This window comes from Neofelis nebulosa, chromosome 4 (assembly GCF_028018385.1).
Source record: "Neofelis nebulosa isolate mNeoNeb1 chromosome 4, mNeoNeb1.pri, whole genome shotgun sequence".
Taxonomy (NCBI): domain Eukaryota; kingdom Metazoa; phylum Chordata; class Mammalia; order Carnivora; family Felidae; genus Neofelis; species Neofelis nebulosa.
Genome location: NC_080785.1, coordinates 140,122,924 through 140,134,667, shown reverse-complemented (window position 1 = coordinate 140,134,667; position 11,744 = coordinate 140,122,924). Strand labels below are relative to the sequence as shown.

At 55.2% G+C, this 11,744-nt stretch overlaps 1 protein-coding gene across 2 annotated transcripts; it reads right to left on the bottom strand.

Annotated features, from left to right (window-relative positions):
• Positions 1 to 3,331: 3,331 nt before the first annotated feature.
• FEZF2 (FEZ family zinc finger 2) lies at positions 3,332 to 7,754 on the bottom strand. 2 transcript variants are annotated; one of them, XM_058726323.1, is made up of 5 exons: positions 7,014 to 7,754; positions 5,740 to 6,651; positions 5,241 to 5,375; positions 4,919 to 5,051; positions 3,332 to 4,003 (listed from the first exon to the last, which is right to left on the bottom strand). In XM_058726323.1, exons 2-5 carry the CDS (start codon positions 6,586 to 6,588, stop codon positions 3,744 to 3,746), a joined length of 1,377 nt encoding a protein of 458 aa, XP_058582306.1. In that variant the 5' UTR covers positions 6,589 to 6,651; positions 7,014 to 7,754; the 3' UTR covers positions 3,332 to 3,743. The 2 variants fall into 2 exon arrangements, with proteins under 2 accessions (XP_058582306.1, XP_058582305.1); XM_058726322.1 differs by having other exon boundaries at positions 5,728 to 6,651; positions 7,014 to 7,732.
• Positions 7,755 to 11,744: the final 3,990 nt, after the last annotated feature.

Genomic DNA, 11,744 nt, shown 5'->3' with positions numbered 1-11,744 from the left:
GATTCCCCTCCCCCGCAATTTGATTTTTTTTTTAAATATTTTTTAAGGGCCGGCCTCTTCAATTTAATCAAGGTTAGCATATTAATATGCAGCTGATGACTACCTTGTTTAAGTCATTTACTAATACTGCAAACTACAAGTCATGCAAACAGTTTAATATTAAGAGGGGAAAAAACTCAGAAAACAGAGTCTTTCACCCATCAATTCCGATGCATGGTGAATAAGCTAAAGAAGGATCCCAGTGGAGATGGTGACTGAAAGTTAGTGTTGGCTTCCGACCCTTCACTGGCTGTGAAAGGTGTTCAGTCACTCACGCAGAAGGTTCCTGTTTCTCTTTGTACTCCTTTTCGGGTGAAGGAATCCTTTCTTGAATCCCACACCTGAAGGAAGCAGACATCTTAAACCCGGGAGCAGTGACTTCCAACCTGTGGAAAGCGGAACTGCGCCCTACAGATACAGAACTCTCTGTTTATCTGCAATTACCGCCAGATGTGAAATAACACCTTCTCAGGTGAGAGCGATTGACAGGAGCTGGTGTGAAGGTGAAGTTAAGAATCAGGTTATGAGGAAACAACCTCAAGGAGGTTGGATCATGCCAGACATGCTGCTCAGGTGTACCCCAGAAGTCACCGGGACTCACTTCGCCCCTGACTGCAGAGATGAGCAGTCCAGGAGAGAAATGCCTCCTGCACTCCCTGTTACTTTGATTTCATTTGCTGCCTCGTTTGCAAGCACGCCATCTTCAGAACTGTCACCCGGAAACCAATTTCTCCCGTCGTAGGAGATGGGCAACCCTTTTGGTCTTCCTCCTGGGAAAACTTACTACAGAAGAATTTCTCAAAGTTCTCTCACTTGAAGGTTAGAAAGTTCTTTTCCTGGGTGGGGGTGCCCCGTCTATTTTTTTTTTTTTAATCATTATTTCTCTTCTCTTCTTAAAGGGAAAGAAGACTTGATCACGATTTCCACATTCAGGCCAACTTTTTAACCCAATTCTCTAAGCGGATGCTTTGCACTAAATTTGATGGTGTCTGCCCCTTGTCCCAAGTTCTGGAACTATTTAAAAAGAAGGTGGGCTCACCCTGACCAGTATCTAGTCTCCAAGAAGTGAATCTGCAAAGGTTCCTTTCAGGAATGCAAGAAGGAAAGGATTTTGGTTAAGAGGACTGTCGTAGGGTGCCCGGGATCTCCCAGAAATGGAGAACGGTGTGTGTGTGTGTGTGTGTGTGTGTGTGTGTAAGGAGGGGCTAATAAAACCCGGTATGAGAACCCTGGGGGAAAGCTGACTCCTCAAACCAGCTCGCAATACCCCTGGGGATAGATGTGTGGGAAAAGCAAGGCGATATTTCCATATCCTTGGCCGCCAAGTCCTCCTCGCCCATCCTGGGGTTTCCTGGGGTTTGTGGCATCCATGGAGATTTCGGAGTTAAATCTGCATATCCCTCTGGGTCCCAATCTCCCCTCAGCGAACTGCAGCCAGAACAAGCTAACATTTAAATTCCTCCTCGCTTCCTCATTCCCCCTCCCTTGACTGCGTCTTCCCAGACTTGGGAGGGGGGGGGGGATTACAAAAACGAGGACGCTCTCCTTTCAGGAAATGGAATTCTAATGTACACGTTCCTATTTCTGAATCGGAGGTACTAAAAATACTCCCGCGACAGCCTGAGGAAGCTGTCGCCGTCCTCTGTGCAAACAAAATCGACAATTCTCCTTCCCCGCGCAATGGGTCTGCGAATTGGGCGGGGGCCGGAACCCAACCTTTGGCTGTGACCAGGACTGAGCCTCCACGCAGCAGCCAAACGTCTTCGCGCGGGTCCCAACCTGGAGATTCCTCCCCCACCCACGAGGACTGAAGGCAGTTTGGGTTCCCTGAAAGCCTCCCGGAGTTCGAATCCCAGCCCTACCTAGTCCAGTGACCCGAGGCATGTCGTTTGGCTTATCTCTGCCTCAATGTCTCTGTCCGTCCGTAAATCTTCCCCAGCTTGAGGGGTTTGTGAATATTCGAAAGCACCTGTGCCTGGAAACGGAGCAAGCGTTGGGGAAACGTGAGCAGTTTTGATCGTGGAAGCCCCTGGCGCCGGCAGCACTGAGCTCCTACTGTATACCGGGTGTTGGGATAACCCGCACCCAAGTCACTTGCAGAGTTAGGAGGGGGTTTCCTTTTGCATTAACAAAGCAAATAACCTCCACTCGCAGTGGAAATCCGCGTGGGATCAACGCCCGGCTGCCGCCGCCCTATTCCTTGCAATGGCAAGGCTGCGTGGAAGCGCGCTCTCCGGCCCGGCGCCGCCTTTCCTCTCCACGCTGGGGAATATTGTTCCAGAAGACGTGGGCTGAATCTCGGCGCGAATATTAAGAGTGTGTGTATGGAGTGGGGTGGGGGGGGAGGTCCGGCGCGCCGAGCCAGTAATCTGAGCTCTTGATTATCCAGATTCGGATCAAACGGGGCGGCGGCGGCCGACCCCCTCCTGGGAATGATTAGATGATTAATGTAATGCTGTTTGAAGGGTCTCTGTTTTCTCTCTTAATTTGGGTCATTACTTAGGAAGCAAGCGTGAGATCATTTCATCAGCGTGCTCGGCGGCGGAGATAGCTATTCAGAAAATGGGCTAACTGCGCGGTAATCGGGGCGCGGGAGGCGGCGGCTGCGAGCTCCGAGAGTCCGGGTGCGCCCTCCCGCGGCAGGGCGCACAGCACCCGGAGGCTGGCCCCAGATCAGCAGCACCGGCCAGGGAGCCCCGGAGCCCCAGAGCTCCGGCTGGGCTGGGGACCCTTGGCCTCCAGCTCTCGTCTCCAGGAAAAACTGGGAGGAAGAGTCCACCCCACCCCCCCCCCCCCCCCACCGCCCGTCAGGTCGCCCAGAAAAGGAGACATGCTCAGAAGCTCCCCACAGGGGCATTGCCCTGGCCGTTTACCCTTGCGCGGCAAGGCAATTTGCTGAAAGATGCACCCAAACCAGCTCCCCAACACCCAGCGACTTTTAAACCCTCCTTTTTTTTTTTTTTTTTTTAATTTTCTCACCCAAATAAGGCAACACCCAGAATCCCAAGCGTCGGAAGAGTCACCAAATAAAAACTTGGCACCACGTGTAGGCCGACGTAGACCTTTGCTCCCTCGATCCCGGGGGGAGGGGGGGAAGGGGGGGGGGCGCGGGGAGGGAGGGTCTTCACAAGCAAGCGCCGCAGGAACACCGGTTTGGCCTCACCCTGGTCCCAGCACCCCAAAGGAAGTAGCGTTTGGGCAGGGAAATGCTATAAACGCCTATTCCCTTCTCATTCTTTGGGGTTGCTGAGCTGACCTATCGGCGAGGGGAGAGGGGGGGAAAGAAAACGCGCACTAGTGATTCTGTTTATTGAGTTAGATATGTATATATTCCGAGTTCGCTTGTACAGGAGGATTTACATGGCTGTATAAAGATGGCTGGGGGCGCCGCGCTCTTCCGGGGCGTTCACGTGACAGGCTGGGGTGAAAACCCACGGCCGGAGGAGAAGCGGAGGCCTGGAGGGAAATACGTTTCAGCGCACTGGGTTTAAATAAGTTTCCCGAATACACAAAGGTGGGAGCCACGCGTTTGCTGCCAGTCATCGAGGAAACGTTTAGCTTTCCAAAAAATATGCTGGTTTCGATAAATAGATTTTAGCCTCTCTGCTATAGTTTTTATTTTCTTTTAATTTTAGAAATAAGTTTATACGTGTGATCTGTTTGGGGGCTGGATGGGGCCGGAAGGGAGGGCGAGGCAGTAGCTCTCAGCTCTGCACTGTCCGAGTCAGGTCCTTTGTGGAGGGGGCGGCAGGCCCCACGCTATCGTGGAGTTTGCGCACGTGTTTCTTTAAGTCAAAGTTTCTGCAAAACCCTTTGCCGCAAGTGGCGCACGTGAAAGGCTTCTTGTCGTTGTGGGTGTGCATGTGGAAGGTCAGGTTGTAGACCTGGTGGAAGGCCTTGTTGCAGATGGTGCATTTGTACTGCTTCTCGCCGCTGTGGGTCAGCTTGTGATTCTTGTAGTTCCCTACGGGAGACCAAAAACAAAAAAAAGGAGGGGGGGAGGGAATGTATTGGAACTGGGGGGGGGGGGGGTGCCGGGCGTCCCGGGGTTGGCTCAGGTGCCCGCGCAAAGAAGGCGACGCTTGGCTAGGCGGGCGCGACCTCTCCGAGTGAAGAAGTTGTCAAACTTCGTCTGCGTCAAGCCGGAGGCTCTCACGACAGGATGGAGGGCCGAGTCCCGCGTAGCCTCCCCGCGCCCCTGCCCCGCCCGGTGCACAGGCCCGCGCAGCGTCCCTCCCGCTGTGCTCGGCTGGCCGGGAAACTTTTGCACAGCCCAGAGACGCATCGGGTCCTTCTCCTGGCTGCTGCCTCGCTGGAAGAAATTCGCACGAACCCGGGCTTCGTCCCTCATTTTCTGTTTTTCTTCTCATTTCAAAAGTTACTCCCTCTGCCGCCCCCCCCCCCAAGATACCACCCGGAGATCCAAAAGTGCCTTGAAAAACCCAAGCGGGGCGCCGGGCCTGGAGGTGCTGGGGACCGTAATGGTTTCCCCCGGTCTTGTTATTCCCAGGAGGTGGAGTTTGCCTCGATTTTTTTTTTTTTTTTTCATTTGAAAGGGGTGTCCCGGCTACAAAGACAAGCTTTTTCTATTGAGCAATAGCCTTTCTTTCTCCTACTTCCTTTCCCTCTGTCCCTTCCTTCCATCCCACCTCCCAAATTCGGAGTCTCCCCGTGCAACCAGCCTGAATCCAGCGAGGTCTACTAACCCGGCCCGGAGAGCTTCCACCCAAACCGGGCACAACCCGATTCCAAAGAAATGCTCTGCCCGCGCTTGCAGCTCTCACGCTCCCTCTCTCCGGATCCTTCTTTGCCTTCCCGCTAGCAGTGACCCGCCGAGTCCGGAGGTGAGGTGAGGAGAGGGCCTCGCCCCGCACATTACCTTTTTGGTGAAAGCCTTTGCCGCAAAACTCGCAGACGAAGGGCTTGTAGCCCGCGTGGATGCGGATGTGCGTGTTGAGCGTGGAACTGCGGTTGAAGGCTTTGCCGCACTGGTTGCATTTATGCGGCTTTTCCTGCGAAAAGGGGCGCGCGCACAATGAGGCCAAGGCCCCGGCTAGGGGAGGCCACCTCGGGGGCACCTTGAAGGGGCATGGGCTCCCCGGGAGGGGTAAGGGGAGCCCTTGCCATCCTCTCCCCAACACCGTCGCTCAGGCACGGGGTGTTGCGGGGGGGGGGCCGAGCTCGACCCGGGGGCCACGTACCTGGGTGTGGATAATTTTGTGTCTGCAGAGCGTGCTGGCCTGGCGGAAGCCTTTGCCGCAGACTTTGCACACGAACGGTCTGGCTCCGGTGTGGACCGGCATGTGGCGGGTGAGGTTATAGTGAGCATTAAACACCTATGGGAGGACACGAGGGGCCTTGTGGTGTGTCCGTCCGCGAGGGTCTAGAATCAGACTGGGGAGGCCAGCGCCTTACATCCCCCAACCAACACTCCCTTCAGAAACCAACCAGAGCCCTGTTCATTTTGCCAAGTGCTTCCCAACCCACTGCTCACGCGTCTCCTGTGGCCGCGGACAACGACATCCCCATTTTACAGAATGGGAAACTGAGGCCCAGCTGGGTCCCCCAATGTGAGAAGTAGATAGCTACCGGGGAGCTCCTAAACTTGGGAAAGGGGCGGTCCGGGCTGCCTCAGCCAAGCTGCTGTTCTGCTCATCCCTCCCAGCCCCCGCGGACCCGGGGCCTCACCTTGCCGCACACCTCGCAGGTGAAGTTTTTGGGCTTGCCGTCCGCAGAGCCCCCGGGCAGCTTGCCGTGGCCCTTGACGCCGCCGCGTTCGGCGGTCAGGGCCGAGTTCTCCTTCAGCACTTGCTCCAGCGGCGCGGGCAAGCGCTCTTTATGGGCATAGGGGGCCGGATGGGGGAACTTGTCCGCGGCCAGGCCGGCCAACTTGGCGTTCTCCAGCAAAAAGAGTTTGGGGTGCGCGGCCAGGGCGGCGGGGGCCTGTGCGTTGAGGAGGCCGGACGGGAAGAGGTGGCCTCCGAGGAGCTCAGACGGCGGGTACGCGGCAGAGTCCAGGTAGTTGAAATAGTAGAGCGAGCCGCTGGCCGGCAGCCCCACCGCCTGGTTGATGACCTGCGGCTTGATGACCCTGCCCGCCGGCAGCGCAGACGGCGCCAGGCCCAGATCGGCCTTGCAGCACACGCCACAGTTGGTTTTGCACAAGCCGCTGGCGCCGCACACCGGGGCCCCCCCGCCGCCGCCGCCGCCGCCTCCTCCTCCTCCTCCTCCTCCTCCACCGCCGCCCGCCCGGAGGCTGCTTTTCCAGAGCTCGGAGTAACTGAGCAGCGTCTTGGACGGCACCTCGTAGCCTAGGGGCTGGAGGGGGATCATACAGGGCAGCGGCGAGCAAAGGTTGAGCAATTTCTTGCCCTGGCCGCCGTCTGCCTCCAGCGTCCCCGGCCGGGGCTCAAAGGGCGCACGGGGCTCCGACGTCTTGGCCATGATGCGCTCGATGGAGAAGGCCAGCGTCTTGGAAGTGGCCGGCGACGCTCCAGCGCGCGGGCAGGCCGGGGGCACCATGGTCTCCAGGGAAGCCGAACTGGCCATGGCGCGGCGAGCCGAGCTTTGCCGTGCGGGACTGGGCCAGGGCGCAGCCTCTCTCCTCTAAGTCTGCATTCCGGAAAAGGCAGGGAGGGAAACCGCAATTTAATAAGCACCTTGTCGGGTCCAGGTCACCCATTTGCATTCAAATGAACAGGGGCAGAACAAAGTGCACCCAAGGGGACCAAATTACCTCCCATTAACCCGGCGCGCAAAGGAACCCACCAGCCCCTGCCCTGAGACTTTGAAAGGGGGAAGACGGGGGAGGGTTTACAAAGGAAAAGGAGAGAGAGAAAAAAAGAAAGAAAGAAAAGAGCCTCAAATTAACCCCCCCTGAGCCGTTCCCTGGACCCTGGCCTCCGCCACGCGTGCGGGGAGCTGGACGGTGAAGGGGCAAAGTTAGAGGACCAGGAGAGCCACCTCGCATTTACCTCTTTCCCCCACCGCCAAGGAGATGCGTTCCGAGCCATGCAGCGTGTCTCCTCTGTCACATTTTGATGGCAAACATCTTCCCCTCCGCGTGAGATCACTGTCTTTTACATTCAGCTGACATCACATGAAGTCACTTGAAGTGGAATGACATGGGCGGCGGCGCGGCTCCCGTAGCGGCCCCTGTGTTCCCCCGCGCCTGCCGGCCGCCGCCGCCACCGCCCCTCAAACTTTAAAAGGAGGCAACTGGCGCCCGCGCTCCCCTCGGGAAAGTGCGAGCGGTTCGCGAATCGGGAAGGAGGGAAGAGACGGGAGGGGGAGGGGGAGGAATCGTGATGGTTTTGCCGGTGGAAAGAAGGTGGGGGGAGCCCAAACCCAGGCAGAGTTCTGTGCGTGATTCACAACTTTGGGGGCCTATAGGTTTGAGGGACGCGGGGAGGGCAGAGGGTCCCGCACGCGCCGCCCCAAAGGGCCCCTGGGTGTCCGTCTAGTCGCTGAACTATCCCTTAGCCCTCTGCAGCCGAGCTGGGCATGGTGCTAATAAACTGCCATTTACCCACGGAGCCGGCGCCAGCCCCGAACACGCGCAAATGATAATTACCTCATTAGGATGTGGCGCATGGACGCGGGCGCCGCGTTTGGAGGGGGGAACTTGTTAATGGGGAAATATTAATTTATGCAAAAACAACGAGCTCGCCTTGGCTGGCGTCGGAGGTCGGGAGAGAGCTCCCGCCGCCCAAGGACGACCCTGAAGCGTCCGGAAGAGCAAGGCCGCGAGCCCAGACCCCGGGGGCCGCGGCGCCCAGTGGGCGCGCCTCCCCCTCTCTGGCCGAACTCCTCGCCTGCGGCTGGGGGAGACTGCACAGCAAGCTAGAGGACTGCTTGAGAACCTAATCGATCAGAATCGCTGATTTGTGATCGGGTTTCTGAGGCAAAGCCCGGCTCTGCTGCTGGTTTCGGGCTGCGTGCGGGGAGGATTCGGAGGGCAGCTCTCCCTGCTGATGGGTACTTACTGTTTGTATAATTGAGAAGGTCCAATCTCCACCTGTTTAAGGAGCAGATTGAAACAGCAGAACCTCCCCTGGATCCTATTAAAACGTTTTTCCTCCTAAGGCCATTCAGTCGAACCAATTTTCCGAAGTGATTCATAGAGCTGAATTCTGCCAAGGCAGCTCTTTCACTTTTAGCCACTAAAGCACCGCGTGGAACCGGGTTTTGTGTTTTTCTAAAATAAAGAGAAGGATTATCAGAGGAGAGAGGGAGGGGGCTTGAAGGGGGGCGGGCAGGGACTTAGTGTGGCCAGAGGTACAAGCAGAGGGAAGAAAAGGCCCTTTTCTAGACAGGCCCCAAGTAAGTTCGGAGGAATTCAGCGTTTTGTGCCTGGCGCACAAAAGCAGCGCGCTCCACGCTCGGTTTGGAGGGGCTGAATTCATCTGTTTGCAGACCATTCTACCTGCGTATCACAACAAACTGCTCAAAGACGCTCCAGCACTTTCAACAGGCCGGGTGCTCTTGGCGACAACAAAAGTGGTCGAGGCTGAGGGTTCTTGCGGGGGTGGGCGGCTAGCAAGAGAGAGAGCGAGAGAATTAGGTTTAGGAAGGAGGAGGGGGGGGTGCAGGGGTTTTTAAAAACTTTTGGACGGTTTTGTTTGCGGGACAATTATATCTTGCCAGCCGGCTTTTGCAAGACCACGAGCTTTGTAGCCGCAACCACAGTTTAAGAGGATTACGGTGGGTATAATATGAGCAAACAGGGTTGAGGGTTTGATAGTGAATTTCATCTCCAAAGATACAGGGGCTTGTGGAGCCTAAGAAAATGCTACTGAAAGCAAACCTTTTCCTTTTTCACTCAGGAACAGGTCTTGAGAAACTGAGTATCTTGCCTGAGGCCTCTCAGCTGCAAAACATCCCAGAAAGCCATCAGGGAAAGAACAGGGGGAAAGGTCTAGTTTTAACTGAAGGCAAAGCATTCCTTTTCCCCTTCAGAACTTCTCTCTACTACCCACTCCCCCTCTGACGTGCAATTTCAAACCGGATATTGACCTGGCAGGTAAGGGAACAGAAAAGTGTACTTGGAAAGCAAGGGGAGGGAACAAAGAGATGTCTGAGGGAAAGTGGCCTGGAGGGTGACATCAATGGGTGGATTTTCTCACCCTGCTAAGGCTGGAGAACTGCTCCTACTTTCCCCTAAATTCAGCAGGCGCAAGTCTATTCCCCAAAGAACACTTCTCCCCAAACTTCCAGATTTCAAAGCTAGAAGAAAGAAGCTTGCTTGTCTGAAAAATATTTCCATATACAACGCATTGAATTTAGATGTTCAAAGAGGTGGTATTCCAGATCCACTCTACCCCCATCCCTGTGTTAATGTGCAAACAACACAAATGAACCCGCACCCCCCCCCCAACAGGAAACAAACCGACAACTCACCCCGACATTGAAACAGTATCAATACACCCGGAGGGGCTCAACACCCGAATTTCTATACCGACTTTCCTGCGGGTCTCCTTCAGTCACCGGCACCGCACCCCAACCCCCTTTCCAAATTGGGTAATTGTTGATCTCGGCAGCGCGAAATATCTGCTGGTTTGAAAGCTCCATCAGGCTGAAAGGATTCCAAAGGCTTCCCGTGAACCTGTCTTGCCATCCCTAGCTCTTTTTGTAACTGCACAAGCCATCCCGCTCTCCCCGGCATCACAAAGGAGTGTTACCTCCACGGAAAGAAAACATTTGGGTAAAAACAAGTTGCCCCTAATGTGCCTCTCTTTCCAAATGTTGGGTGAATACACTGGCTTTTAGAAAAGTATTTAATTAGCTTCACAAACTTCTCCTTCCCTCGCCTGCAGATTATATTGAAGTGGAGGGTTGGAGACTATTTTACACCTTGCCACTCACATGTTAATTAATCTCTATCTAACCCTAATTGCAGTTTATTCAAGCACCGCTCAACAGCTCACCCACACAATAAACACTGATCCTACTTTTATACATATTACTTCACGTTAACACATTGAGTAATTAACTCTAGTACCAACTAATAGTGCAAACAAATATTTTCTGTAAACGAGATGATTTCAGGCAGAATAAAAGAGGACTAGGGGAGCATGGCACTTGGTGGAGGGAGGGCTGAGAATTCCAATCGCTGCCCCCCCCCCTTCAAATTCATTCTCATTTGCAGGAATTTTTTTAAAAAAAAATTTTGATGTTTATTTATCTTTGAGAGAGAGACAAAGTGTGAGCAGGGGAAGAGTAGAGAGAGAGTCAGACACAGAACCCGAAGCAGGCTCCAGGCTCTGAGCTGTCAGCACAGAGCCCGTCGCGGGGCTCGAACTCCCGAACTGAGATCGTGACGTGAGTCAAAGTCCGTCGCTCAACCGACTGAGCCACCCAGGTGCCTCAGTAATTTTTTTTTTTTTTACGCTGAAATGTTAAAACAAAGAGGGAGGACCATAGGAATTAAAATTTGACAATTTTATGAAGTTGGTGGCGGAGTTCTGGGAGACTAGGGGTAACTTTTCTCTACCTACACATTTTCAGTGAGAGCGGGGGAATCCAAAATAACTCCACATGAAGGGCAACAACAGGAGGCTCCGGGGATGCGCAGATGTTTGAGGGATGTGAAGCCATCTCTGGAAAATAAAGTTCTACAAAGCTTCCCGCTCTAAAGAAGTCTTGTCCTTTAAAGCCAGGGTAGAAGTGGGCCGAGACTGTAGTGACGGATATATGAGAAATCCTCTCTCTCTCCCAGGCCAGACTGCTACAAAAGCTCCACTTTGGGGGTGCAGGGGCCTTGGGTCAGCGGCTTGACCAAGCAAGCCACCTTATGTGGAGGCACACGGTCTGCGCCCAAGCGAGGCCCACTAGGCCTCAGGGCGCGTGCTACACGCCAGGGGCCCAATCGGGAGGCTGCCCTCCTCCTATCCCTGGGCGCCCAGGCCCGTGCTGGCCAACCTCACTGGACGGCGCAGACTGCAGCCCATCGCTCTTGGCCTGCCAGGCCTGGACCCACCGTGGGGCCTTCCTCTGCCCTGAGGTCTCAGCCCCTCGCCCCGTCTCCTTCCGGGGCCTCAGCCGAAAGCCAGCCGCTTTCGCCTCGACCCATCTGGCCCTGGCTCGGTCCTCCACACCTCGGCCGCGGTGGGGAAACACTGCCAGCCCGACGCCCCTCCGCGGCCTGTGCTCTTCCCACGCTGCAGAGCAGGGTGCCAAGGCCGGGGGCTGCTTCGGCTCCGCTGGGCCTGACCCACGCCGCGACCTCGGGGATCAGCGGCTGTGGGGCGCCGCACCCGTGCCAAGCCACTCGCACACCACTGATTGGGGATCCAGGCTCAACCCCAAGGACTGGAGCGCAAGGTTTTAATTGAAATCGCAGGTTTAAGCACAGCTGGCGGCTGTCTATTGATTTTGCAAGGGCTTCTCTTGCGGGAAGCATATTAAATATGACTGGCGCTGCTGGAGGAGCCCCCTCCCTCTGGCCTTTTTATGGTCACTAACCCGAACACTGTAATGATGACTTTTGCTTAAAATTTTTTGTTGTTGTTGTTTAATGCCAGAAATCGCCTTCACGTTAGGACAAATTACTTAGCAGACGCCTGCCTGGGGTGTAGACAACCTCAGAGGAAAATCCCTTTCTGGAGCAAAAGCTCACACTTTGCACCACCTCTGGCTTCGCCGAGGGGAAAGGCAAACGTTTCTACTACAAAAAAGGTGTTGCAGCTCAGGTGGCTCGTCTCTGT

What these genes read in the sequence shown, in the direction of transcription:
- FEZF2 (XM_058726322.1), bottom strand. Translation starts at nt 6,588, where the DNA reads ATGGCCAGTTCGGCTTCCCTGGAGACCATGGTGCCCCCGGCCTGCCCG. An exon ending in CCTGCGAGGTGTGCGGCAAG is followed by an intron (nt 5,376 to 5,727) that starts GTGAGGCCCCGG and finishes GTCCTCCCATAG; the next exon opens with GTGTTTAATGCTCACTATAA. An exon ending in CAAAGGCTTTCACCAAAAAG is followed by an intron (nt 4,004 to 4,918) that starts GTAATGTGCGGG and finishes GGTCTCCCGTAG; the next exon opens with GGAACTACAAGAATCACAAG.